Raw genomic sequence first — 27,591 nt, forward strand, 5'->3', positions numbered from 1 at the left:
CCCCCCTCCCCCTCACTCCTCCCCATGGTTGTTAAGGGCCCAGCCAGTTAATGGGAAATCTTCTCCTTTCTCCCCCCTCCCCCACAGCCCCTCTCCCGGCTGGGTCCTCAGCATTTGATTCCTGTCTGTCACTGAGTGATGAGGACAAAGGGTGAGGAGTCAGGAAAAGGTCTGGGCCACTTTGTTCAGAGTCTGGATGCGAACTTTGGATGAACTCTTCATCAGGGAGGGGGCTGGGGAGGAGAGGAGAGGCCAGCAAGGAGAAATTCACTGCTCTCTGGGCTCAAGCCTCAAAAAAAAAAAAAAAGAAAGAAAGAAAAAAAAGGATATAGAAATATTCTCTTTAAACAACAGAAGGGGGAAAAAATAGGTTAGGAGGGTGGAAACAGCCTCCCTCAGCCCCCTTAGAGAAAAAGAGGGCAACGTGTGGGTGAGGGGGGTGTGCTTAAGAAAACAGAAGGCCAGGGCACCGCTCTCTAACGCGGCTATTGGGCCCATGCTGTGGGCTGCCAGCCAAGAGCTAGTTTTGTTTCTTCCCCCTCCAACCGGTCTCTCTTTCTCCCTCTAATTTTTTTTCCCCCTAAACCAAAGGGAATTCCTAATAAAGCCACACTAGACTTGCAGAAAGCGAAGGGAAGGAAGAAGGGACCAGGGATGGGAAAAGACAGATCAAACCCTATGCCATCTGAAAGTCCAAAATATGCATGTAAAATTACAGCACACTTCATCACGTGCATAAACCCATATGCATAAACCCGAGAATGTTCAGTCCTGAGTTGATTTCTCTTTTTTTCATCATCTGTGTGTATGTGTGTGTTTGCATGTCCAGGCTGTCAACTTCCACTGTGTGACTTTTCCCCCCTACCCTGTACAGGAGTTTTTTAAAAAGCACCATTAACATAGAGCTGGAACCACTGCAAAAGCCAGTTTGTCTTCTTTGTGCTCAATAAAAGCCGGCTAGAACTCTTTCACCTCCACTTACTATTGATTTTTCTATTGTACTCTACAGGCGTGTGTATCTCACTCATCGGACTGTCTTTCATTCTGTGAACCTCTCCAACCACATCTGGACGTGAGGTTTTTCAGCTCCCAGTGATGGTATCCCTGTTTCATTCAATCATTTTGTGCCCGGCTGCCATCACGCAGCCACTTTGGGTCTGGCCTCTGTCCTTTGGTCTTTGCCTCAGACTCTGGATTTCAATTCCCCCAAATCAGCTGTCCGTCCCAGCAAGGAGAGGTGAAAGGGGACAAGGCCTCCCTGCATCCCCAGGGCTCTTTCCCCTCTCATTCTGCATATAAAAAGTGGGCTTAAGTGACTGGGTGGGAGATTCACACTTCCAGGGCTAGAAAGCTGTGGGAAGTTGGGGGATAGGGATGCTACAACATCTGGCACTTCTCTCTCTACTTCTCCCGGGGAACACCCCCTGGGGTGGTGTATGTGAGGCTGTTTCTTGAAGCAGAAGTGCCCAAGGGCTGCAAGTGGGCACAACTTCAAAAAAAAAAAAAAAAAAAACTGATGAAAAGAAGCAGATAGATAAAAAAGAGTAGATATATGTATATGCATAACTGAATCACTTTGCTGTACACCTGAAACTAACACAACACTGTAAATCAACTGCATTCCAATCAAAATTATAAAAAAAAAAAAAAGAGAGAGGCAGATAGATGGACCAACGAGATGACCATTCACTAAGCTTCTGAGAAACTGGAGTTAGCAAGGGAATCTGTGTATTGAAAACCTCTCATTTTGCACTCCTATGAATAGGAAGATAAGCTCCACACATCGAATAAGTGTGCCTGATGTCCTTCCTCAAGAAAATCAGACACACAAAGATTGGCAAGTAATAACAAAAAAAAGGCAGATGAAACATTATGAGATGTGAGTATTCACATTACAAAAACGGCTCTTCGCCCTACAAAAGGAGTGCTACAAGCCTAGCCCTGGAAGAGACCTCTTAATCTTTCAAATTGAATCCCTTCACTTAACAATAAGGCAGCCAAGACTGCCAGAGTATAAGGAACATACCCAAGTCCCTGCTCTCTGTAATATCCCCATCCAGGGCTCTTTCCATCACACACATTGTTTCCATGAAGCGAAGGAGTGGACTCAGATAAAGGACACAGTTATCAAAACTGGACCCAAACACTTTTCAGGAACTTATCCACACAAAGTGAAAGACGCCGGTACCCATTACCTGAAGAAGCAGAAGCTGTAGCATCCTAAGGCCTGGTGCACGAAACCAGGGAATATGAAATAGGCACACACATAAACATCAAACCACATTTGCTATCTCCCTTGTGTCCGTCATCCTGGGCGCCATCCTTAAGTGTGAGGTGTGAGGGTTTGTGAGGTCGACCTCCAAGTTTCATTCTCCGTACAAAATCCTGGTGGACTGCTGCCGCTGTTCTCTCTGTGGGCAGCTCACCTCTATCTTCAAGTTCCCTCTGGGGATAACAGCCTCAACAGGCCATCGTCAAACCTCTCAATCACACCTCTCTGTTCAACTCTCTTGGGATCTTGAGCTCCATATTCACTGCATGCCCCACCAATTCTGTGTTCAACAAGATTGCTAAAACTATGCCATGTTCTAAATCAGCCCTGCACATGCCGGCCAATCTGTGAGTTCTCTCTCTTCGATTCTGCTTCGATTTTGTAAGCAGTGGTGACAGGATAGGTTAGAGAAAAAAAAATCTTCAAGTTGGGTTGTCGTTTGTAATTGACAATGCATTGTACACCCATATCTCACTGGAGATTCATAACCTCCCTGGAAGTGGACAGAGCCAGGGGGATGATTGTAATAGTGCCCACCTTACAGGTGAGGAAGCTGGCCTGAGTGGCAGGCCCCTCGTTACCTATCTACTCAATAGTAGAACAGGCCAGAATCTGTTCTCCTGCATCACAGAGCTGCTCCAAATGGGCCTGGATGTTTCTGTTTTGCTTTGGAAATGAAGAGGGGAAAAAAACATACATTTCCTGAACACTCATCACGTGCCTAGTGCCGTGTTTGAGGCTTGTGCAGGGATAACTATAGCATCCTCACCCATGAGCAGCTTCCTCTGGGCAAGCAATGACATAGATGCACATGTATCTTCTGTATCCTTTGCTCTTCTTATTCCTATTTGTCTGCATACATTAGAGCAATAACTCCACCAGGATAAACCATTAAACATAAGCAGTGGATGCTGGGTGCATCTTCCTATTTGGTTTGACAGGTAGATTTGCCAGTAGGATTATGGGAGTGATCATCTGTACTTACGGTTCTTTCAACATACTAAAAAATGCTCTAATTTCCAAGGGTGTGAGTACAGCACATACCCTCTCTGTGTACATCACAGTTGTACTGTCAGGTTCCCAGATTTCTTTCTCTCTCTTTGACTTTAGTACCCTAGGAAGATGCCATCTGTTGAATATATGAATGAGTGAATGAATGAATGAATGAATGTATATAAGCACTGCTTATTCAAGGGATAGTAGAGAAAAGGGGTGAGACTATAAATTGAAAGTTATTTTGTTTATTAATGACACAAAGGAAAGGGGTCTTATTCAAGAAAAAAACTACACATGGGTGTAAGATGTAAAGAAAAAAGTTTACAGACCAAAATGCTAAAAGTTTCTCTGCTAGACATCCATTGTAATTAGCTGCCAAGATGCCCAACTTAGGGTGAGAGTCTTGGCAACTAGAAGAGCCTTAAACAGAGTGGTTCTGCTGAGCAAAAGAGTGGAACAGCCACAGAAGAGAATCAAAGAAACTGGTTCTAGTGGTCTTTGAATCAAGCCAAAGGAACTCTTCAGGACACTTTTATTTAAGTGTACTGACCCTCAAAGACCACACAGCCCTCCTCAAAGTCCACAGTGAGATTCCTGGTCTAAGACAAATATCCCCACTCTCCCCAGGAGAAGCCCAAATAGCAAAGCCACTAAAGCAAACGCAGGACCCTACAGGGAACAGGGCTCATGAGGAGGGAGATGTGTAGGGAAAATGAGCTTTCTGATACTCTTCACTTGGCAACATCTGAACTGCACTGGGATGGGGGAAGGATATCCTCAGGGAGTGACCCTGAAAAGTGACAGCCCGGTTTGAGATATCACAGACTCCAACTAGGAATTTTCAAGCAGGGAGGGGGCTGGCAGGAGGAAGGTGGGGGCAATTCTTCCTTTCTTCCTCCCCAAGGACAGGTTTAAATTACACGTGCTTACACTGGGAGGGGTGAGGGGAGAAGTGTAGAGGGTGCCCAGAGAGCCTCTTACTCAATTACTTCCCCTGCTGTGGGGTCTACAACAGCTTTCACGTTTTAAAAAATCACACTTTCAACTTCTTGGGTTTATTTGTATTTATTACTATTACTATTATTATTATCTAATGGAGGAGTCCTTTTCCAGGATTCCAATTGATCTGATGGGAGGAAAACTGGGCAAAAAGTCAGAAGCAGAAGCAAAGAGAAAGCTGGCATAACTTTGGGGAGAGGGGAAAGAAAAAAGAGGAGGCTTTGTAGATAGGAAAAGGCAGGACAATTTGAGGATGGGAATAAAAGGAAGGTACTGGAATCTGAGCCATTGACTAGTTAAAGCAGCTGCCCCTCCCACCTCTGCCTCTCCCACTGAAAGGTTGTGTCTAGCCAGCTTCCTAAATCTGATTATCATTTGTCTTACACGGTTCTCATGTGACGTCTCTTGCACACTCTTCCCGCCCCTCCGTCTACCTTGTGACACCCTGAGCACACTTCATCACCCCAAGGCCGAGACCATAACTCAGAAAACCCAGACTCAGAGGAGCCATTCAATAACAGGTTGATTCTAACCAGAAACCTCTTTGTCTCTGAGCACTGGGTTTGGAGCACTTCACTGGAGTGATCCAATAGATCTAAGAGGGATTTCCATCCTGTCTTCTTATTTTTTGACACATTGCAGAAGCACACACATAAAGTTCAGAAACTAGTACGCTCACAGCAGACAGCAGTAATTTTGGAAATAATTTCTTAAGATAGGCAGTCTGAAAATAGAAATAAGTACGATTCAGATTTAGATGAATTATCTGTGACTCCTTTTTCCCTTCCTTCCTTCAACTAACACTTACTGAGCATCACATATATACCAAGCACTGTGCTAGGTATGCAGAGATGAATAAAGCATGGCTCACTAGTTTACCACCTGGAAGGGGAAGAAGCTTACAATCTCAGACAAAACTGCAATCATCTTTCTGGAAACTTTGAGAGTGTACAGAGGGTTAAAGACTGTGCTATACTTAGGTCACCTGCAAGGCCCTGATCAATGGCTGCCCTGAAGCCCCCTCTATTTTCTCCCAATGATAAGCAATTTGAGGACAAGGTCCTATCTTGCATTTCCCATTGTGCCTAGCTTCGAAGTCAGCACCAGGTAAAGGTTTTTAAAAAGAAAGGAAGAAAGGAAAAAAGGGAGAAAGGGAAATATGAACGTAAAAATTCTCTGATTAATATAACAATGAATAACTAAAAAATTAACAAAACTGGGTAAAAGCCAGATGTGGCAGTTATCTGTTCTTTTCACTCTTTATTTTACAAGTATGTCCCAGGGATCATTCGTTCTTCCTGGTCTTAGGATCCAGTGTTCTCTATAAGTCATTACAGGAATGGTAGTGGTGGCCATCACTCTGACGGGCAGCGGGGCAGCGGGAAAACAAACAGTCTTCCCTCTGAGGCTGCCAGGTCAAGTCAGGAAGAGGCCAAAAGAGGGGTCCCACTCCCTACCTCCCTGAGGCCCCATCACACCCTCATCCCAGAGAGCTGGGGGTTGGGGAGGCTGGGGTAGTTAACCAAGGACCTCCCCCCTAAAAGAGAAAGGAAATGAAAATGCTAATTTGCAAGACAGTGGCCTCACTCCTCACTCAGATGCCCTCATCATTCCTGTTTTTACCCTCCCCTCTCCGGGCTTAAGGATCCAAACCCCAAACTCCAAAAGGAGAAGCTAGCTGTATTGAGAGTGTATTTTAAGCAATCTTATACATCATTTCACACACAAAAAATGTTCATGCGTCTATTATACTTATCAAGCTAGAGTACAATGTATCTACTAAGATGTATCTATGCCAGTAGACCATAAACTCCTCAAGGGCAGGAACTTTTGATCCCTCTTTTTGATGGCAATTCTCAGTAAATGTTAATGAATGGATTTTCCCCCTCTTTGGATAAGAAGATAAAAGAGTGTTTCAACTCAAAAACTATTGACTGAGTATTTACTACACATATGCTGGGCATATAAGTTCTAATCACTGTTTTCCAGAAATTCATTAGCCTAATGAGGGAGTCAGTTTGTCAACCAATAATTATAATAAGATCTGGCAAGTGTGGTGGGGACGTTATACATAAAGGGCTACAGTAAAATATGAAATATAATATCTTGTTTATATGTTGAGGGCAACGTCTATCATATCATTTAGCATCTTATTAGGAACCACAGGAGAAATTCTGCATGCAGCCAACAACTGATTCACTTTCAATTCTAAATGCTTTGAAATTTGAAATCGAGCCTGTTTCCCTTTTTGCTTTTGCTACCAGGAAGCAAACAGTCAAATCTATAGCCAGCCTCTACAGGATCTAGACTGAACAAGGTCCTAAGACTAGTTTGATCCAAAGTGTCAAGAAGCTATTTCCTTACCAGCAAAAGGCTTGGGAAGGCCACAATGAGAAAGGATCTTGTGTGTGCAATTTTACATACTAATGCTCCCTTGCACTTTATTTTTCTACCTTAATTTTCTCTTCTAATTTCCTCATTTCTTTAGTAAATCTCTTCGTTTTGCTTGTACCTTCTGGTAAGCTGCTTGAATTCCTCTTTGAAATGAGATGAGCAATAAACAAATAAATAAATAAGATACATAACAGATTCTATTCATAAATAGAAGAGAATTTCATTCCTGAGTATATAATCATCTCCAAGAAAAAGAACATTCATATGGCCATAAGGAAAATGACAGGAAGAAAATATAAACGTGGGGGAGGGACTTATAATAGATATTGAGCTAGGGCAGTACAATTAAAGGTGAATTTATTTTCTTTTATAATGTATTTTCTTTATTAAGGTCTTCCTGGGATTATACTGTTTTCTAAACAATACATTTAAACATAAGATACCTTGAATTCTTTTTTTTTCCTTCTAGCCCCTGGGGTGATGTGAAGATAACAAGCCCTGTACCATCACCATCCAGGCCCATCCCGGGGACTTCATCTCCACCCAGGTCCTTGGGAGGCAGCTGTCCCCTCCTCTAAGCTGAGAACACCCACTCATTAAAAACAGGAGCTGCTCAATGTGCCATTCTGAAAAGACTGGCTCTGCAACTGGGCAGGTGAGACTTTCTGGTTTCACCAAGGAAGCTTCCATTCAGTCGCACACGCAGGTGTGACAGAAGGACAGCAGGACCTGGAAAGGCATGCAAGAACAAGACACTGTGTCCGGCTTTAAGTTCCCGAGTCCTAGGCTTCTGAGAAGGAGCTAGAAAAGATGACATAGATATAAAATATATATAAAACAGACGGGCAGTCAAGCTTTAGCCCACCTATGAAAGTAAGTCATGCACGCTGCCTGAAAGAAATCAGGTAGATTCTAAAACAGCAAATAGGCAGGGGCCTAACAAAAACCAGGAAACAGGCCCAGGGAGAATTTTGGACTTATCTCCTTTTATTTATGTCTTACAGCCAACCACAGCCAAGAGATAATGAAGTTCATGTACCTGAGAAACAGGACCAGAAGTGGGCAAGCCAAATGATTTGTTATTTGGACACCTGAGTAGGATTCCACGGGATTTTCTGGGGAGAATCACAAGCTGAAGGGCTGTCACTCAATGGGAATGAAAATTTTGGTAGAAAAATCTACGTTTAGTAAAACTTCCTGAGTCAAACCTGTCCCAACAGATCCTCTCATAAGCTGTGCAATTTTCGGGAAGTTCATGAAACTCTCTTTCAGTTTTCTCATCTTAAAAACTGAGGCAACGATAGTAGCTCCACATGTGCTCTATGCATTAACTATTATTACCTGCGCACAGAAGAATTTCTTGCTCCAAAGGGGAAAAGGGGCATCACTTCCGCTGACGTTTTCCGTTCAGCTTCTTGCTAAGATGACCCACCACCACTCTTCTCCCAGCCTGGGGCCCACGGCAGTCTTCCCTTCAAATCACTTGGATAGGGTAAACATGAGTATAAAGTAACAGCTTAACCATCTACACTGCCTGCCTCCCTTCCTCGGCTGACAGCCAGGACAGACAGACTGTGCGTCTGTGTGTTCCAAGAGTAGGAGAAGCCTCCAGGGCTGGCCTGTCCCAGTAACTGGATTGAACAAGCTCCTAGACCAGTTTGATCCAAAGAGACAAGCAGCTATTTCCTCACCAGCAGAACGGCTGGGCCTGGCTGAGCCAGCCACAGTGAGAAAGCCATCACCGGAGTCCCATAAACCTTAAGGAGACAGTAGGTCTAATGGCACAAGGCCTCAAAGAGCATCAAGTTAACCCAGTGTCTTCTACCAGCAGGCGGGGAAAGAAGGGAGCTGTGCAAGGGGAGGGTATGAATGTGAAAGATGAAGCTAACCATGAAAATTTAATTTGTTAAAATAATGACTAGAAAATGACAGATAATGCACAAATTGTCTACATGCATTTACTGAATACATAATAAATGTGTGTGTGAATATACAGAACTATATATGCATACCCTGATAAAAATTAATTCCAGCTTCTCAAAAGCATCCTTGTTTGTCTCCCTGCTGGCGAGAACCCTGGCGCACAGAGGTAAATTTCACACTTCCTCTCAGCAGTCCCTCCACACGGACCCTGTAGCTTAAGCCGCCCAGGTGAGCAAATGTCACAGATGCCTCTTCGGCGGGCGGTAAATTCCAGCCATCCCAGGGAAATGCCAAGTGGTCTCAGGTCACAGGTTGGGCAAATAGTGATTTGAGGGTCTGGGGGATGCCCCATTGAAGGGGAGGAAGGGAACAAAAGAGAGTGAAAGGGGAAGCAGAAAGGAAAGGAAAGCAGAGGCAGGGTTTAGCGAAAAGCAAGAAGGCCAGCTATGTGAGGACTCAAACACAGAACATTTCTCAGGCTGCCTAAGTAAAAATCAGCACACTTTGAAAGAAAGAAAGCGTTCTGCCACGTGTATCACCCTGCATGTTCAAGAACTTTGGGTCGGAATGACATTCTCAGATACACTCCTGGCCGTAAGGAACAGAGTCCTGTCTTGGGCAGAGGGCTCTGGAAGCAAGACAGCTGCCCATGTTACAAAGATCATGACCATGATACCGGCCCCTTACTGGGCTGTAGGTTCCTTGAGGTTAAGGCCCACCGCTGGCACATTTGTGTTTTGTGTTCCTCGGTGTCTTTCATGCCTTATACAGAGAAGTTTCATAAATATATGCTACAGCAATGAATGGGCTAAAATAGTATACAACTCTGCAATTTCATCACGCCCTCCAGAAGGTCTAAAATGAAATGTCTAACTGGTGTTGAAAAACTAAACCCAACCAGGACAGGAATTCATTTTTAACTTTTTCACTTTTCAACCTGTGGGACATAAGAGTTTTGCCCAACATCTCCAGAAATGATGGCGCTCAAAAATATCTGGTCAAACTTACTTAAAAACAGTCAAGCTTCCATGACCCTCACTTATGAAAGCCAACATTCAAGAGGTGACATAAGTCAACATAAGTGAGGAGAAGACATATTCTATTGGGATCTTGAAAAGACAACCAATCTTTGCATACTTAAGACCAAATGGAAGCCACTAGGGAGATTCTCTCCTTCATATAAGCCTCTAGGAAGTTAATCTGCGGCTGTAGTTACCAAGATATCACAGCCTGAAACACCTAAAAAGGGAAGAGGAAATGAGTAGGTAAATGAGTAGGAGGTGGCAGTGTCCAAATCAGGAACAGAGGGAAGCAATTATTTTCATTCTTTATTATCCCCATTGCTGGTATTAGTATTGCTACTCTTATATTTTAGCTGTAACATCTGTAACAGAAGGAACATGTGAACTCTCAACCTATATAATAACCCTTCCATCCTCTCCCCCAGAGTTACTGGGATGAGAAACTCATCCTGTGAAATTAATAACGGGCCTCATTCTTCAGCTGGTAGATCAGAGACTAGGCTGGTGGAAATTTATAGAGAGAATGAATTCATAGATTTTCGAAGTAATGAGGGAATTCAACCTTCTTGCTCTACCACATTCATTCAGTAGAAAGTTTCAGGAGGGTCTATTAGAGGACTTGGTGGGTGCCCAGGGAGGCTGCAACAGAGCAATGATAAGAAAGCACAAGAATCCATTTAAGAATAATAATCACACATCAAGAACATCTTTCCTGGTGTAACTTTCGAAGAAGAAAAATAAAGTAATATGGCTTAGGCCTGAGCATGATGACAGCCCCTTCCTGCCTTGGCTCCAGCAGGCTAGGTGGGGGAGGGGAGGCAACTATGTGTGTATGGGTTGGAGAGGGGCAAACTACCAAAATCGATTCTTTACTTTCAGAAGACTCTCGCAAAAAGAAGGCAGCGTGAGGCCCCTTGAAGCCTTCCTCTGAGATAAGACAAGCCAGCACATAAGAAACTAGGTCCGTGGGAAGGCACCCAACCTTCTTCAAGTGTTAAAGAAATCAGACCAAGCTTAAGGAAAACAAATGTCAGCGCTGTTTAAAGTACATCAAGGTTCTTTGGGTTAAAAATCTCCCCAGGGGAAGATGATGTGCTCCCTGTAAGAGCTGAGAGAGAGAAGATGGGAGAGGGTTTCTGCAGTAACTTCAGATTATGTTATTTGATTCATTTCAATACCATGAAGCATCAACTGGACTATTTATTGAATAGAGAGGAAACAACACAGAGGCAACTAAGCAAGGAGCTGCAAATTAAGATGTGTGCCTGTGAGCGCGGGTACCCGCACACGCTCACCCACGTGCTTACACGCTGCCTTCTGAATTTCACTTCTGTATGCAAGACCACCACCGCCAGCGTCTGCACTGCACGACCACTTTGCATACCGAAAATGCGGCACAGACCCCGCGCCTGGCTCCCTGGGGACAGACCCCCACAACCCTCGCTGCTCGCTGGAGGCTCCGATTGCTGTGGCTGCGAGGGTCCAAGCCCAGACTGAGAGGTGTTTAATAAAGGAAGGATGACTCCCGCGAGACTTTCCCCCTGGCGGGTGGGGGTCCTCTCCTATCTCCCTCTCGGGGATTGGAGAGTGAGAGCAGCTAAGGAGAGGAGGTGGCGGGGGGAGGAAGGGATCCTGGGGCGCCCAAAAGCAAGGAATCGGTGAAAACACAACCAAGCCCTTCTCCGGGGACTCTCGGCTTCCCGGGCCGCGCCCGGGCGGCCCGCGCCAGGGGTTCGGGGGCTCGAGGCCGGCTCTGCGCTGGGCGGCGGCTCCCTGCCAGTGCGCGCAGCCCTGCGGGGCGCAGAGGAGGCCCCCGGGCCCGGCCGGGAACGCGAAGGCGGCGGGCGCTGATACCCCTGCATCAGCATCAGCCCCGTGGTGAGGTCACCAGCTTTCAAGGAGGCTTCGCAGCTCCCCCAGAGCCCACTCCTCTGAAAGGCTAATTGTGCGCGCTGCTGCAGCAAGACCCAGGCGCCCGTCTACCCAGGCCCAGCTCAGAGCATTACGATCCTGTCTGAAAGGGGCCTCTGCTTAGCACAAGGCCATGTGGCCGGCCACCCCGCTCCTCCAAGGTTTCTTAGCATTTTCTTAAGTTCCCAAAGTTTTATTTCGTAATGCATCCCCTTAAACTCCTTCCCGACGACTCCGACTTCTCTTTCCCACCTGATCTAAGCAAACAGGCGCTCTCATCTCATGCGTTTTCTGGTTGTTTTCTCCTTTCCCCTTTGATTAGCCTCGGGACGAAGCTGCTTTAATTTATTCCTCACACGATCTAGTTACTTCTCCGGCCTTCAGACTCCGTGCTGCGCGCAGCATCACCACCCACCCACGCATTTCCCACGCAAGGGGTTAGGGATTACAAGCACCCTAGTAAGGAGGCCACACAAAGGAAAGCGGTGCATGTGTTGCCCGCGCTTTGTTTTTAAACGTTTATTAATGTAAGCAGGGTGCACGGCCCTAGAGCCTCTGCATGCAAATTCTGTAGAGAGGAATTAACGTCTACACACTCGTATCCACAGAGAGCCTTTCAGAATAGATGTAGGCTGGGCTCGTCATCAGGGTCTCTGAGCGGCTCTCTTTGTTAGGGACAAAATATAAATGCAAACTTTCAATTCTATTAACAATGGTAATTATAAGGAGGATTCTCTCACAGTGACAAGACTTGGGCTCAAATCACCTAAAGCCCTCAGAAAAATGACTGACTGACAGCTATCTCTCAGCCCTACCAGCACAGGCCACTAGGTAAATGTATTCCTTTGACCTACTAGCAGATTCAACCCTGTCTCAAAGCAGGACAAATAGATGGAACTTTCTTCTCACACTTACTGAACCACACTTTCTTAAGGAAAGTCAAATCTTTCTAGATATCCTCACTTTGTTTCCAGAAGCCCCACTGACAGGTAGGTGGGAAACAGACATTATTTTAGTATTTCAGCTGAGGCACACTGAACAAGCAACTGTCCACAATTCTATGGTGAAAATCAAACCCAAGTTTCCTGACTTCCTGCGCTGCACCATATGAACTTGGCAAACGTATCCTGCACTTCCAAGCCTGCAACCATATATCTTTGTATTTTCCAAAAGCAATTTTCAGTCTAGAATCCAATAGCTACAAATAGATAGGACACAAAAGAAACATAATTTGCATTCAGTCATGGAGTCAACAAGGTGGATTAAACTGGGACTGGCCTCCAGCTGGCCTTGTAAATGTGATACTGAATGCTTCAATTTAAAAAAAAAAAAAAAACACTAATTTTTTTTCCTGCCGGTTTGCCTTCTCCAGCTCAACTTGAATGATGGAGGCAGCTTTAACACCACCATAACCAGTTTTACATGACTGTCTGGAAAAGATATAAGGAGTCAGAGGATAAATCAGGAGTGCCATAACAATGAAAAAAGAATCGTGTTTCATAAATGCTTCACCTGCTTTCAGTGCCAGGTATCCAGGCCTTGGCAGAGACTATGTTGGGGTTCATGATCCATGAAACGTGGGGTCAGATTAGTGGCTCTTTAGAGTGGCCCATTCCATGGATGTAGAAACTTGAGACCAAGAGGTTAAATGGCATTCTCAAAATAACATAGTAACTTGGAGGCAGGCAGTGTTAGGCTTTAGAACTCTTGATTCAGGGTCCAGCAAACACAGAATTCTGTTCTTTTTCCATTGTATCCTAGCCGTACAAAAACAAGGTGGCTGCTTCCACCACCCATTCTATTTTAGGGAACATTTCAGATTTTGTTAGGGATAAGGTATCAAACCATAAAATGAGGAGTTAAGGAAAGAAAAAAAGTAAAAAAACAGAAGAAGGTAAAGGGGAAACACCTCATCCTGGCTCCCAGTAGTGGGATATTCCCTGCCAGAAAGCAATGCCTTAGATAAGCTTTATTCTGGAACATGGCTATCCATCAGGAACCAATTACAATTGTTGCAGAACTACCAGATCAAGTCTGAGTAGGGAACAATCAAGTTTCACACTCTTCCTTAGAGTGTGAAAATTATGCCAAAAAAAGAACAAAACAAAGATTTGTGCCAGGACAACCATTCTACGGCTATGCTCTTCAATATGGAGAACAGTAGCCCCATGTGGCTATCGGGCACTTGAAGTATGGCTAGTCCAAATGGAAGATGTGCTGTAAATGTAAAATACACAACTGATTTCAAAGCCTTAGTACAAAAAAAAATGTAAAATATTAATAATTTTTATGTTGACCATATGTTGAATTATTTTAGATATATTTGGATTTAAATAAAATGTGTTATTAAAATTCATTTCACCTGTTTCTTTTTACTTTTTTTTCCCCGATGGGCTACTAGATAATTTAAAACATTAAATTTAGAATGACATGTGTTCACTGCACAGCACTGTTCTATGGGATTCTCTCCCTAGAACTCTAGGATTGAAGGAAGGAGGCGCAGGAATATTGGGGTAACTTCTGCTGAGCTTTGCCCCTGACTTTTTTCCCCTCTCATATTGAAAACCATTTAAAGCATTTAAAAGCAGGGTCAGGAAGCATCTCACTGAGCCCCTAAAACTCCTGGCCAGAGCTGGTAGAAAACCGAACCTGAATAGACGGGGTCAAACTAATGAGACCAGTGGTAGACAGCCACGTGGTTTCAGAAAAATAACAGTAGCTGCCATGTATTGAGCATACTCATGAACTATGTGCTTTATATTGGCTAGTCCTTCAACAAGCCTACATTGTATTATCTTTACTGTACAAATGAGGAAATTGAACCTCTGTTAAATCAACTTACATTACACAAGTGAGGATCTGAATCCAGATTGGTTTGACTCAGAGACCATGCTCTTTCTAGCATACTAGATTGCTATTCAAAAAAATTGTCTGATCTTTTTGGCAAAGGTCTTCTTCTCTGGGAACCTGACACCCGAGATTCTAGCAGTAGAGATTTACTTTTTTTTCTTCTCTAAAATGCAGATAGCTCTGAGAGAGGTTTCACATAAATCCTGATCATGCACACTTCAAGTCAAATAAATGTATCAAAATATTTTTTCTTAGAAAAAATATTTTTCTTCTTAATCAAAAGAAGAAAAATACTTTTCTTCTTAATCAAAGAAGAAAAATAATACAGTACACCCTTACACATGGAGGAGAAGAAAGATCAGTGATTGAAGAAAAAGGCTGAAAAATAATGCTGAGAGCGACGGAGACCAAATTTAGTGTTATTTACAATAAAACTTAAGAATACACCTACTACAGCTACTCTGGAAAACAGTCTGGCAGTTCCTCAAAATGCTAAGCACAGAGTTACCATATGATCTAACATTCCACTCCTAGGTATATATATATATCCAGAGAAATAAAAACATGTCCACATAAAACTGTTATGCAAATGTTCAGAGCAGCAACAACATATGAAAACAACCTAAATGTCCATCAACTGATTAACGGATAAACAAAATGTGGTATATCCATACAATAGAATATTATTTGGCTATAAAAAGGAATGAAGTATCAGTAGACGCTACAGCACAGCGAAACTTAAACACATTATGCTAAGTGAAAGAAGCTGGTAATAAACCATATATTATATGATTCCATTTACGTGAAATGCCCAGAATAGGTAAATTCATACAGACAGAGATCAGTGATTAGTAGGGGCTATGCAAAAGGAGAAATACAAACTGACCAGCAATGAGTACAGGGTTGTTTGTGGGAGGTGATAAAAATATTCTAAATACAGGTTGTGGTGATGGTTGCACAGTTTTGTGAATACACTAAAACCACTGAACTGTATACTTTAAATGGGTGAATTTCATGGTATATCAAATATATCTCAAGAAAGCTGTTAAAAAAAAGAAAAAAAAAAACTACTAGTATCAAGGTTGTTATTATGACTGATGCAACATTTTCCCTAAAGGAAGAACACATGAAGAAGACAGGAAGAGATCAGGTTGCCCTGAACTCACTTTATGTTACTCTTCCTGCTTTGAAACTTTGAGTTGAATGGATGGGCCTATGTGTTTTCAAAGGGAAAATATTTTTAACTATGATTACATAATATCTCCAGTTGCTGATGCTAAGAAAACACCATCACTAAAAATGCCATTCTAGCTTTTCAGGAGGTTGTTGTCCAGTGTGTAGATAATTAAAAACCTCTGTCTTTGCTCTTACCCATTCTTTTTTTCCCCTCTTCTTCCAACCTCGACCAGCCTTTTGGCCAGATATAACTCATTCTCACTTTAAGAGAATGGCAAGAGAAACATAAGAAAACAAATCTTAAATTCAGCACTATTTTTCCTTTTTCAGCATAGAATCACAGAGTCTTGGAATTGGCTTGGTCTTTTGGGACCATCTGGTGCAAGCCTCTCTTTTTCATATAAGAAAACAGGGCCAGAAATAATAAAAGCTAACAGTTATGGACTGTTTACTCTATGCCAGGCACTGTAATTTACATGTATTACCTCATTTAATCCTCACAACAGCCCTCTAAAATATGTGCCATTATTACCTTTATTTTACAGGTGAAAAAATGAGGCACAGAGAAGTTTAGTAAATTTAATTAGGTCACACAGCTGAAAGATAGGAGATGGGGATACAAACCCAGGTGGTCCAGCTTCAGACACCAAACCTTTAACCACTACTGTTATAGTTTCTCCTAAAAGTACTTAAGCTATCTGCCTGTCATCTTATAACTACTTAGTGGTAGGTCCAGAACTAGTACAAGTATGAGAGACCCACCCCAGTTTCCACTTACTGACAGAATGACAATGGGAGATATAGTTGAAACCAGGACCTAAACCAAAAAGGATGAATTTTCCACCCATTGCAATCTTGATTTCCACCAATAATTGAGAGATTGAAACAGAGCCGTCAGAGGTAAGAAGACCTTCCGGGAAGTCACTACTGACCTTATTCTGCCATGAAGGGAGATAGGTTTTATAATCCCATGACAGTCTATACCTACACTTTTTTTTTTTTTTAATTCTGGAAATCACTCTGCCAAGTTCTGAGAAGTGATATCACTAAGATGTAGATGAGGCAAAAGATTCAACCAGAGGACTCTCCTGATGAGACATACTGACTACCTCACTACTTAATTATATATTCGTAGAAAAAGTTAACACAATGACAAACTATGAAATGGAATAGGAGTCTTGAGATAATTTACTGTAGAAAATACAGCATCTCTTATCTATATCACTCAGGGAGCTCAGAGCACTTTGCAAACAACTCATTAATTCTCTGCTGATTTTATTTATCAGTTACTACATTCTTTAACCCTCACCACACCGTCTCAGGTAAGAGGCAGGAGTGGAGCCAGAATTATTATATCCCTCTAACCCAGGCTAAAACGGCCATGCAAATGGACAGGGTGCTCCCAGGGGCATATGAAAATGAGTAAGAGCTGTTTTGGGGAGCTGCACCTAGGACGCCGCCTCAATCATGACATTTCGGGCAAATTTTTTAATGAAAAGAAAAGGTAAAAAGTATGCTTAGAATCACTACACCAAGTTCCAACCATAACAGCATCCATCTCACAAAGGTTTGAAACCAAAGTTAAGTTAACCAATGCTAAGTTTTCCTAAGGCATGCATGTAAACTACGCCTCAAGAGAAGCCAGGGTTATGCTTTAAATTAAAATTAAAATGCTTTCTTATTTAAATATGTTCGATATCTGGGTTTGGGATTGGTTGCTTGCTTGGGGGTAAATTTTGTAATTTTGCCAACAACAAGCAAAAGTTTATGGATGTCAGCAGAATGGAGAAGCACGTGAAGAGAGGCATGTGAGAGAGGCCTGGCACCAGCAGTGAGCTGGATGCGCCAGCAGGCAATGCCCGCCTCCACCCAGACTGCAGCCTGCCACCCACCTGGGGACCCACACCCTCGCTCCTTCCAGCCCGCAACACCCCACAGGGCCTAAGTCACAAGTTTCCCCTGCGTTTCCCCACTCATAAATCCTCTTCCAGCTTCCTAAGTTTCACTTAAATCTTTTTCATTCCCAATCCTCACAGACATCCTATTGTTAGAAGAAATGACACCAAATTTCCGAAGACCTCACTCTGGTAGGTCTGACCAAGCTGTTCTTTGCATCCTCCTCTCCACCTCTCAGGTGCCAGAATTGGTCCAAATCCACTTCTAAAAGTGGATGACACAAAATCGACTGAAGAGAAGGGGCTCTTCTCATCATAAGCTCCCATTGTGTCTGCCACGGAGCCGTATTATTGTAGGTCTATCGCTTCTAACCGGATTATAATAAATAGTACGGGGTCTAATCACCTGGCTTCTGCCTAGCACATCGCTGTACCTGAAACAGAGGTTCAAGTAAAACTGAATCAAGTAACTCCCCTTCATTTGCTCCCCTTCTCTCTCTCTGTCCCTTCCACAAAAAAAAAAAAAAAAAAAAAACCAAATACTTGAATTCTCTCATCAGCAAGAAAAAGTTTTTGCATTTGCCTGCTAGAGATGAACTTCTATGAAAAGTCACTCCTGCCACGTCAACCCTAAAAGGAATCTGATCAGAGGCAGCTCTAAATTGTCTGAAGTTATTTCACTCCACACTCCTGTTCTCTGTTCAAGGCCTAATCCCATCAGAATTATTTCCCTGAAATATATAGCTTCCTTCCACGGTGTCCCCTCCACCTACACACACACACACACACACACACACACACACATACACATGTACACACGTGTGTGCACACACACAAATTATTCTCTAATGCTATAAAAAGACAACGATTAGGAATCCCATAATGTAATTGCTATACTAAAAAGAAGTAGCAGGCGAAAATAATAAGGAAGGGTGAAAAAAGGTGAAATACAGCAGTAGACTTCAGGAAAAAAAAACTACAGTCTGTGATGGGGGTGTTAATTGAACCCAGAGAAAAAAGAAAAGAGAGAGAACAAAGGCATGTTAAGAAAGCAAAAAATAATTTTTTTAACCTCCTTCAGTGATTTGATAACTTCACTGTAGATAATATGCAGAGGAAAATTGGCTGAAAAGTGCCATATATAGCTATTATGTTGTAAAAGTAAAAACTATTCACAACAATTACAGCTATTCGTTACTATCTATAAATAGTCTTCTTAGTAAACGGCACCCAATATTTTTTGTGTGTTTTCCTCATTTTTAAACCTGCATGATTTTTGACACAGAAATTTTTAAAAATCAAGAAACATTTAAAAATATAGTTAAAGGGGCTTCCCTGGTGGCGCAGTGGTTGAGAGTCCGCCTGCTGATGCAGGGGACACAGGTTCGTGCCCCGGCCCGGGAGGATCCCACATGCCGCGGAGCGGCTGGGCCCGTGAGTCATGGCCGCTGAGCCTGCGCGTCCGGAGCCTGTGCTCCGCAACGGGAGAGGCCCCAACAGTGAGAGGCCCGCGTACCGCAAAAAAAAAAAAAAAAAAAAAATTATATATATATATATTTTTTTTTTTTTTTTTTAAGAAATGCAGTATGTTTGAATTTTTCTTCTCCTTCTCTTCCATCCCATCAACCCCACTACCACTACCTCTACACATATGCAAAACCCAGCCTATTGCTAATGTCAGAAGACAAGGAAGGTTCTTAAGAAAAAAAAGAAAAAGAGATATTAAATGGTCCAAAACTCTCTATGAAATCTCTATGTTCCCAGAAGGAACAAGCAGATAAAAGCCACTTCTGAAATACACTTGCTGGAGGTCCTGACAGGGCTTTCTTGCTGTTGAGATCTACTGCCTGAGAATTTTGCAGGCATTCCTTGTTCTTAGCGTTTATTAAAAAGCAAAAAGTTATCAAAATAAAAACTTACCTACATTCTCAACAAGAAAACACTAGGGTTCTCTCTTTTTTTTTTTTTCTGAATATCCCCACAGTAATTTTTGACTAAATACCTATCAATCAACTGTAATCTAGACGGTGCTGCCTACTGTGGGTGTTATGCGTGTGTGTTTCTTTAAAGTTCCAAAAGGTTGGTAAGACAATCTTAGCTAGTTTCCCTACTAATTTCTGAGTTTTCCAATGAAAGTCCTTCACAAAATCAAAAAAGCAAAAGCAGCCAAGGAATGCAATCACCACGCTTCCTTTCAGGGTCCTGCCTACCTTGTAAAGACCTAGGTAAGCCCAATAAGCGAGCTCCGTGTGAGAATACAAACAAACAAACAGATCCCACCCTAAATCAAGTAACCTCCACAATGCTTGAGACGGAAGCTCAAAAATACTCATTCAATGTGAGGGGCTTGAAAGTAACAATAGGAAAAGTCCCAAAACAATGAAGAAATGTATGTGACCTGATCATCCAAGTGATCTTTTCACTAGCTCTGTATCAAGAGGGGGAAAAAAAAAGAGCTCCTACAACTTTACAGACACTATGTGTCTCAGACACGTCAACCGTATGTAAGATTTGTGGGCTCGTAGAAAGAGGGTGAGGCCGATCCTGAGTAAGTAATCGTGCTTTAGAATCAGAGTCCTTTTCAACACACCGCAGTTGTCTCCTACCTATAACACCGAACACTCAACATTCCAGGAGAGGTTTCTTCCTTCCCCTTAATCCTTCCAATACACAAGATGAGGAATAAGAAGGAGAAAGGACTTTTTTTCTTTCTCTTTTTTCTCTTTCTCTTTTATTTTTTTTACTTTCACCCATGGGTGCTCTCTCAATCCAAAACTCTGTGTGTGTGTGTGTGTGTGTGTGTGTGTGTGTGTGTTTATTTCCCTCTTAACACAGGACCAATGATCCTTATCATTTTCAATTTACAGTACTCAATGAACTATTTTTTAAATATATTATTTGAGAGACAACACACAAAACCGTGATTTAGATTTTTAAAAATCTCCAAATGTTAATGTCATTCAATAACAGAAAATCTTAAAAACAAAATATATAATCCAACAATTATACCTTTAGAGTATTATTTTGACCTTCCTATCACCATAGTTTAGGCAATATTCATGTAAGGAGCAAACTCTTGAACCCACACCAGAACCAGATCTCTATTCACACCCACCCACTTTGATCTACTGCCTCAGTAGGTTTTAATTAGAAGACTAGAATTAAACACTTTGGCCACAATATACATTTAAGTGCCCTGATGGGCTTCCTTTCAATAAAAGTCTGATAAAGTGTCTTTAAAATAGAGTCTCTTTGGCCTGGATTATCAAATATGCCTTTAGAGCTTGGTTCTACATTTTATAAAGCAAGATTAGCAGGAACGCATACCTGATTAGTAACAAATTTCAACAAACCAAATATTCCAAGTAAATAAGCAACAGAGAAAAAAGAAAATGAGAAGGAAGGAAAAAAAAGAAGAGAAAGAAATATATACACACTTAGGTTTCCTGCTCCAGGTTAATAGAGAAAAAAAAAAAAAAAAAACTAGAAAGTGTGACAAACTGAAAAAGGCCTTTTGATATTTGTATGCACAATCCATACATTTCTTAAAAGGTGTCTCACAGATAAAATAATGCAATTCACAGCTTTGCAGTAAGGTTAGGCTTTGGCAAGGCAACCCAGAAGACTTAAAGATCTAAACATCACTGCTCAGGTGCTTTGTCTGGGATATCATGCACAACACAAATAACATTCAACAAAGGAACTGCTTACTAATTTTCCATACATTTCAAGACCCGAGTAATTACATATTTGATCAATGGTCACATCTTGAAACTATTTATTTTTTAAAAGAGAAACACAGAGAGGACTCAAGAAGAAAGCCACCCTGTGTGCCCTCACTCCCCCCGCTTCCTTTTTTTATGTGTAACTATCAATGTATATCAGCCGGGCATGCAATCATATTTATTGTCACTTTCATTCATGTCATGCCCTTGCTTATATGGTTTAGATATGAATTATTGACTGTTACACTCCTTGTTGTAATAAATAAATAAATAAATAAATAGGATGTCAGGTACTTTGCACTGCTCTACAGCGAGCAAGCAAGTCAGGGGCCAGCAGAAGCTCCCGCTTTATATAACCACCCCTCGTTCCTCATCTTTATGCCCTGGTTTCAGATTGCCTTCTCAACTCTTTCTTTTTACAGGGGAGAGACTCACCCACCTTCGAAAATTAAGGATTAAAATAAACAAACAAGAGGATGTTGCTAAATGTCCTTCCCAGAGCATCTGTTGTTTAAGAACACCTCTGATTGATGACTGCTATTTTTTAATTGTTGCTTTAAATTTTAAATGCCCTCCTGGGATGTGTTATAAGTGTGTTAGTCCATGATATGAGGTCTAGAAAGTAGAAAAACAACAGAATGAGTGAGCTCGTGGCATTCTATTCTCCTAAACCCAGTGATTCTCCCAGCTATAAAATCACAGGGCACTCAAATACCGATAACCTGATGTTGTGTGACGCTTTCCACAAAGATATTTGACAACACTCTGTCGAGACTCTCTAGTTTGCTGCTTCGTGTAATTACAAGAAAAAAAGGAAAGGAAACTTTAAACACTTAAGCATCCCGGTGCCCAACTCCAAAAAAATTAAGTGTTTTAAAGATGGACCAAAATATATTCCTTCAGGAAACGGACTTTTACTTTCATATTTTTCCCCCAAAGGCACATCATTCTATAAATTTCCCTTCATAACCTCTATTTCAGCCTCAATTTCAAAGAGGCCGGGAAGAGAGTTAAGGCAAATAAACCAGTAATGCCTGGTAATAACTGTCAAAGAAACTTGGTGCTTTCTGTTACAGGAAGCAGGGCTACTAGGACTTCCTACTGGAATATGCGATCAATCTTGAGAGTACTTCTATTCTGAAATTTTAATATTTAAATAATGGGTTCCTGATTGCCGGTTAAGTGGTCAATTGGCCAAAGAAAATGCTTAAATGTTGGAATCTCATTCCTACCTGTTTTTTCTTTGATTTCACACAACACATTAAACAAGGCAGGCTTCATTCTGTGGCAGTTTAAAGCATGTTTTCTGCAAGAAAGAAACAACAGAATAGCTTAGGTGGACTCTAGAGATCAAGCTGCTCATAATGCACAGGGGGAAGAAAATTTGAACATTTAGCCAAAATTATAGACCAAGCATAACTCTGTGGCATGCTTCAATTGCTTTATGACTTAATAAACAGAGTCCCGCCATAGAAAAAGAAATAATGTTAATTAGCAGGGAGAGAGTAGGGATTTAACTACAGAACAGAACTAATCTCAATTATGCCCATTTAGGAAGAGTTTTGGGCTTGTTTGTTTGTTTTTTTTTTAAATAAGTAGTTTAATCCAAGTGGAAGTCTTAAACCAATAATCCTATCCAGGGCAATGAATACACGGCAGAGTCAAATGCATGGGTTAACAGTTTTGTATAATCTATGCAATCACCACAGCCTAGGAGCTGTCTGCTTCTCGGTCCGTGTGTGTTTTCAAATTTAATTCATCCATGTGTTCGAATTCATTCCGCAGATGCCCCTGTATTCTCATAAACACAAGATGCTTGAAAGGTCTTCTGAGTAGAACTGTCAATTTATAAAATTTCAGTCCCCAAGTTAAAGAGTATGGAAATGCATTGCCAGGGGGCAAACATACCCATATGGGGAATAAATTCATTTCTCTGTGTTCACATTATGTCGCTTGTGCACACACTGCTTATTTGCAGGTGTTGAAATTCAATTATTTACAATTAGGACCTTGCACCCACTGGGGGAAAAATAAATACAATTCTGCCTTTTAGATTAGTGATTTACCTGGTTCTTCTGTGTGCTTGTATTCAGAATGCACTTGAAGACCAAAACAATACCTTTCCCTTTATTTTACTCTGGAAGCACTTAGCAGAAGGATATTGTTTTGGAAGCAAAATACTGATCATATCAGCTATTAGTTAAGGGAATTCTGTTGACTAACTAAAATGAATGTGTGAAGATAAATGGGAACCTCTGGCACTCAAGACACATGCAGTTCTTTTTAAATCCCTTTCAAAGTTAAAAAATAGACACATCCTCATGAACGGAAACCATGAACCATGCTCTATATACTGTACATCAGAGGAGTCATAAACTCAAAATTCAAAAGTATCAAAATAAACATACACATTGTGTCTAAAATAGGAATGGTTCCCTATGTAAATAATAAATGTACATGATGAAGATCTGACTAGGGAAAGGAAACACCCGATTAAAATATTTGCTCAGTTACATTGTTTAACCAAGAAGAAAAGCTTAGTGGCGATTTAGTTCTCTTGTGGGATGAGCAAAAAGGTGAAAAAAACTTCAATGTATCAAAGACTTCTTTCTGGGCCTTTTAAAAGAGTTTTCATTAATTGTATTCTTATATAAAGGCCCAAATGCAAAAACAAACAACAACAAAAAATTCCACACGGCTTTGCAGAAATGTTGCATTGCCACAGCACATCAGTGGGGTTATAGAGAGAGAACAGAAAATGTCACTATCCCAAAATTGTGTCTGATCTCTCAACATCTAGGCCATTAACAGGAGGAACCCGCCAAGCCACGGCTGTCCTCAGTTGTACAAAAAGGAGTGGGACTAAATATCAGAGAGGTGGTGAGTTTCCAGTCTTACCGGCCCCTTCAGCTACATAAACTTGTTATTAAAGCAGTTTATTGGTATGCCTGAGTTTATTTTCCTGGAACAATGTAATGGAGAAATCTGTTCCAATTCAAAAAGAGACTGCCAGGGGGAAATCTTCCTCTTACCCTACCTATTAGCTTTTCTCTGGATAATAAAATTCAAAAAGGGCACCGATTAATTTTTGAAAACTTTCCCCTATTTAAAAAAAATTTAGCATAGTTCCAGTCTTTGAAACTTCCCAAGTTTTCAAGCACCCATAAACCTCAGGACTGTTGAGTTTACATGTTGCATGCGCTTACAGCTAAAATAAGAGTGTAATTCACAACATCCATGTTTTTAACTGCTCCTCATTTTCTAAACTCAAATTCCTATCTCCCTTAGACAAAAATACATATAATGATGTCTTCTCCATATAACTAAGTCTTGTGAGGTACAGGAATTGTGCATATATGATTAAAAAACCCAACTGCTTCTGAGATTTAACAAAGCTGGGTAATTGTAAAGACATATGTGATCATTAGATTTTTTAAATTCTTCCTTTCGAGATCGGCCTTGGGCAAGCAGTTGGTGGGCTGCTATTTAGTTAGTGCTTTATTTTGAAAAGAGAATTTACTGTAAAATACTAGAGTGGAGAATTATATACCTGGTAGTGGATTAAGTTGAGAAGCTACACAGCTTCTTTATTATGCTTCCTTAATGAAGATCTTCCTATCCTATAGGATTGAAATACATAAAATACACACTTGCCTTCATTTCTATTTTAGTAGCATCTAAGTGGTCCTGAAAGAAGCATGGGAAAAAGAGCATGCTTGATTTCCCCCCCCACCCCTTTTTAAAGGACCATACATTCTGTACTACGGAAGGTTAGTAAACCCACTCAAAATAAGAGACAATAAAGTTACACTACATATCTGAGCCTCTTAAACCTTTTAAACAAATATGTTTAAAAGCAAAAGTATCTCTACTTTCTTTACATCAGCTTTTCTTGAAACAAAATTAAATAAATGCAAAATATTTTCTGGATAGCTGACAACTACTGACAAAGAATTACCGTGCCTTTTTTTTTTTAATAGGGAGATAAAGGGGAAAAGATAAAAATTAATTTTGGAGGAGTAGTCCAGAAAGAAAATCCAAAGTCTCTAATTCAGGGAAGGGGTCAACTAAATTTGCAAATAAAGTGTTCATGGGACATTTTATTTTGTAATGTTACGGAGTCCTTCAACAAGAAGTCATGTAATGCTGTTCAAAACTTGACAATTCTGCTCTCTCTGATACTTTTTTAAAGCAGCAAAAAGTGCCGAGGGCCGCTTTAGGATCAGTTGGCAACATTTTCGGCGTGCCTGAGTGTTTGTCTGGATATATATGAAGACCTCTATATTCACACACACTCACACACACATACACACACACACTATATATATATATATGAAAAAATATATATACACAGCCATATCACGGCATGGGAGATTACACTTTCGATAACAACGCTCCTTCAAATTTTACTCCTCCGCCATATAGTTGCTCGTCAAAATGGGCAAAGAAATAACATTTAAAAAGAAAGCGCTGTGGTGATTCGGTTCCCATTGTTTCCCCCAGCGAGAGGGAGAAAAACAAAAAACCCCAAGAAAGGAAAAGAAAAGCCTCCATCTCACCTGGCCTGCGCCTCATCCAAACTCTGGTCTGTGATGGTCATAATTTGCTGTAAAATGTCTCCAATGTCCTGCTTCCTCCCGCCCTCCCCCTCGGTCCCTCCGGCCCCATCCTGCAAGTGCTGGGACAGGCCGGGGTGTCCGGCCATCCCGACCCCAGCATGGGAATGCATCAGCCTGGGCTGCTCGTCCATCTCCAAAGGCAACGGCAGCCCCCGGCTCTTCCTCTTCTGCTCCTCGGCTCGGCTCCTGGGAAGCACCAAGGCTTTTTATCCTTCAAGCTGTCTTCAAATCCTTTTCAGGATAAACAGGGAAGGGGGGGAAAAAGAAGACCAAAAGAAAAAGAAAAAAAAAAAATCCCTTTGCCTCTTTAGAGGATGGTGGGAGGATGGGGAGTGGGGAGGGGGGGGGGGGCGGGAGGGGGGGGGGGGGGGAGGGGGGGGTGAAGGGGTGGCGGGGTGAGGGTGGGGATAAGGGCTGGTGGGGAAGGGTGTTGACTCCAAAAAGCAAGAAAAATAAACCACCTTCCCACTTGACGAAAAGAAATCAGAGCTGGTTTTTGGTTTTTCAGTCCGGTATCCTTTGCAAGGCAGAAATGGGCTCCCGGCGCTTATATCTGTGGCTTAATCCTTTTGCAAATATGCATTGATCGGGAGAAAGGAGAGGAAGGCAGGGGGATTGCAATGCAAACTTTCCCCCCCACCCCCCGCTGCCCCCCACCCCCACTCCGGGCCAGAGTGATCTCAAAGGGGGTGGGCTGTTGCAAAAGCCAGATCTCCCCCAGCCGCGGCGGCAAGGCAGAGCACAGGCTCTCTCCTCCACCGTGTCTCTGCAAACTCCAGCAGCCCCGTCAGCCTCCTGCTTTTGTTTAGCTCAGGCTCAGGACTCCAGAAACATATACAGAAAAACCACAGCCTGAGAGGAGGAGGAGGACGAGAAGGAGGAGGCGGACGAGAAGGAGGAGAGTGGAGGGGGCAGAGGAAAGGGAGGAGGGGGCGGGGAAGCCGGGAGGCGGGGAAGGGAAGGAGGGAGGAGGGCACCCGGAGCCCCGCCCCCTTCCCTGATTGGCCATCGGAGAAAAGACGGGCCCCCTCTTCCCCCTGCTTTCCTCCCTGCACCTCCTCCTCGGCCTCCTTCGGCTCCTCCTCGCCCGGCGCCCTGTCAATCAGAGTTCAGAGGTGGGCCGGGAAGGAAGGCGAGCTGCTACCAAGTCTCCAGTCCTTAAAGGTGCAATGATACCGAAGCGCCAGCTCGGTTAGTCAGTTCCCACTTTTCCTGCCTGCCTCACTTGGGTTCTGTCCTTGAGAAAAATGTGGCTCCACTTAAAAGCAAACGTATAAAATTAACACGAAAGAACAAGGACGGTGTGGGTCGCCCCCTCAACTCGGGTTTTTCTTCTGCTGTAATGTTGCCATTTAAAACTTGATCCTTTTAAATCGTTAGAGCTCAGGGAAACTGTTGAGAGCGAAAGTTTGTCAGCACGAAGTTGTTATGAAACAATCGAGCTGTTAATATAATTAATAATGATCTCTAATAAATGGCATATGTAAAAAATAGATTTTAAAAAACAATCACAATAGAGCTAAAAGTAATACTGAACTGTGACATTTTGGTTGCATGGAAACTAAATTATGGATTATGAAACTAAATAATGCTGAAAAAAAAGATTAATAAATAAGTTCACCAAATGAAACTAATTCAACATCTCTTCCTCCTGGGGGAAATTAGTTATTTGGCTTAAGTACTTAATAAAGAAATACATTATCACAGTCTGGTTCTAGTTTTTAATATAGTCTAATAAGCATTATTAACTGGGATAAGAAGCGAACTGACATTTATTGAATGCCTACTACGCACCAAGTAATTTACATG

The 27,591-nt window shown here is 42.1% G+C and overlaps 1 protein-coding gene across 2 annotated transcripts in view; it reads right to left on the reverse strand.

Moving 5' to 3' along the window:
• PBX1 (PBX homeobox 1) overlaps nucleotides 1-26,112 on the reverse strand; it is a 281,896-nt gene extending 255,784 nt beyond the window's left edge. For both annotated transcript variants that reach the window (XM_029228233.1, XM_029228232.1), the window contains exons 1-2: nucleotides 25,723-26,112; nucleotides 22,396-22,469 (exon numbers count right to left, since the gene is read on the reverse strand). In XM_029228233.1, coding sequence (XP_029084066.1) covers nucleotides 22,396-22,469; nucleotides 25,723-25,913 — 265 coding nt within the window. In that variant the 5' untranslated portion in view covers nucleotides 25,914-26,112. The remainder of the gene's footprint in view (nucleotides 1-22,395; nucleotides 22,470-25,722) is intronic.
• Between the last annotated feature and the right edge of the window lie 1,479 nt (nucleotides 26,113-27,591).

Source organism: Monodon monoceros, unplaced genomic scaffold (genome assembly GCF_005190385.1).
Source record: "Monodon monoceros isolate NGI ecotype Baffin Bay Population unplaced genomic scaffold, NGI_Narwhal_1 Super_Scaffold_18, whole genome shotgun sequence".
NCBI classification, from domain to species: Eukaryota; Metazoa; Chordata; class Mammalia; order Artiodactyla; family Monodontidae; genus Monodon; species Monodon monoceros.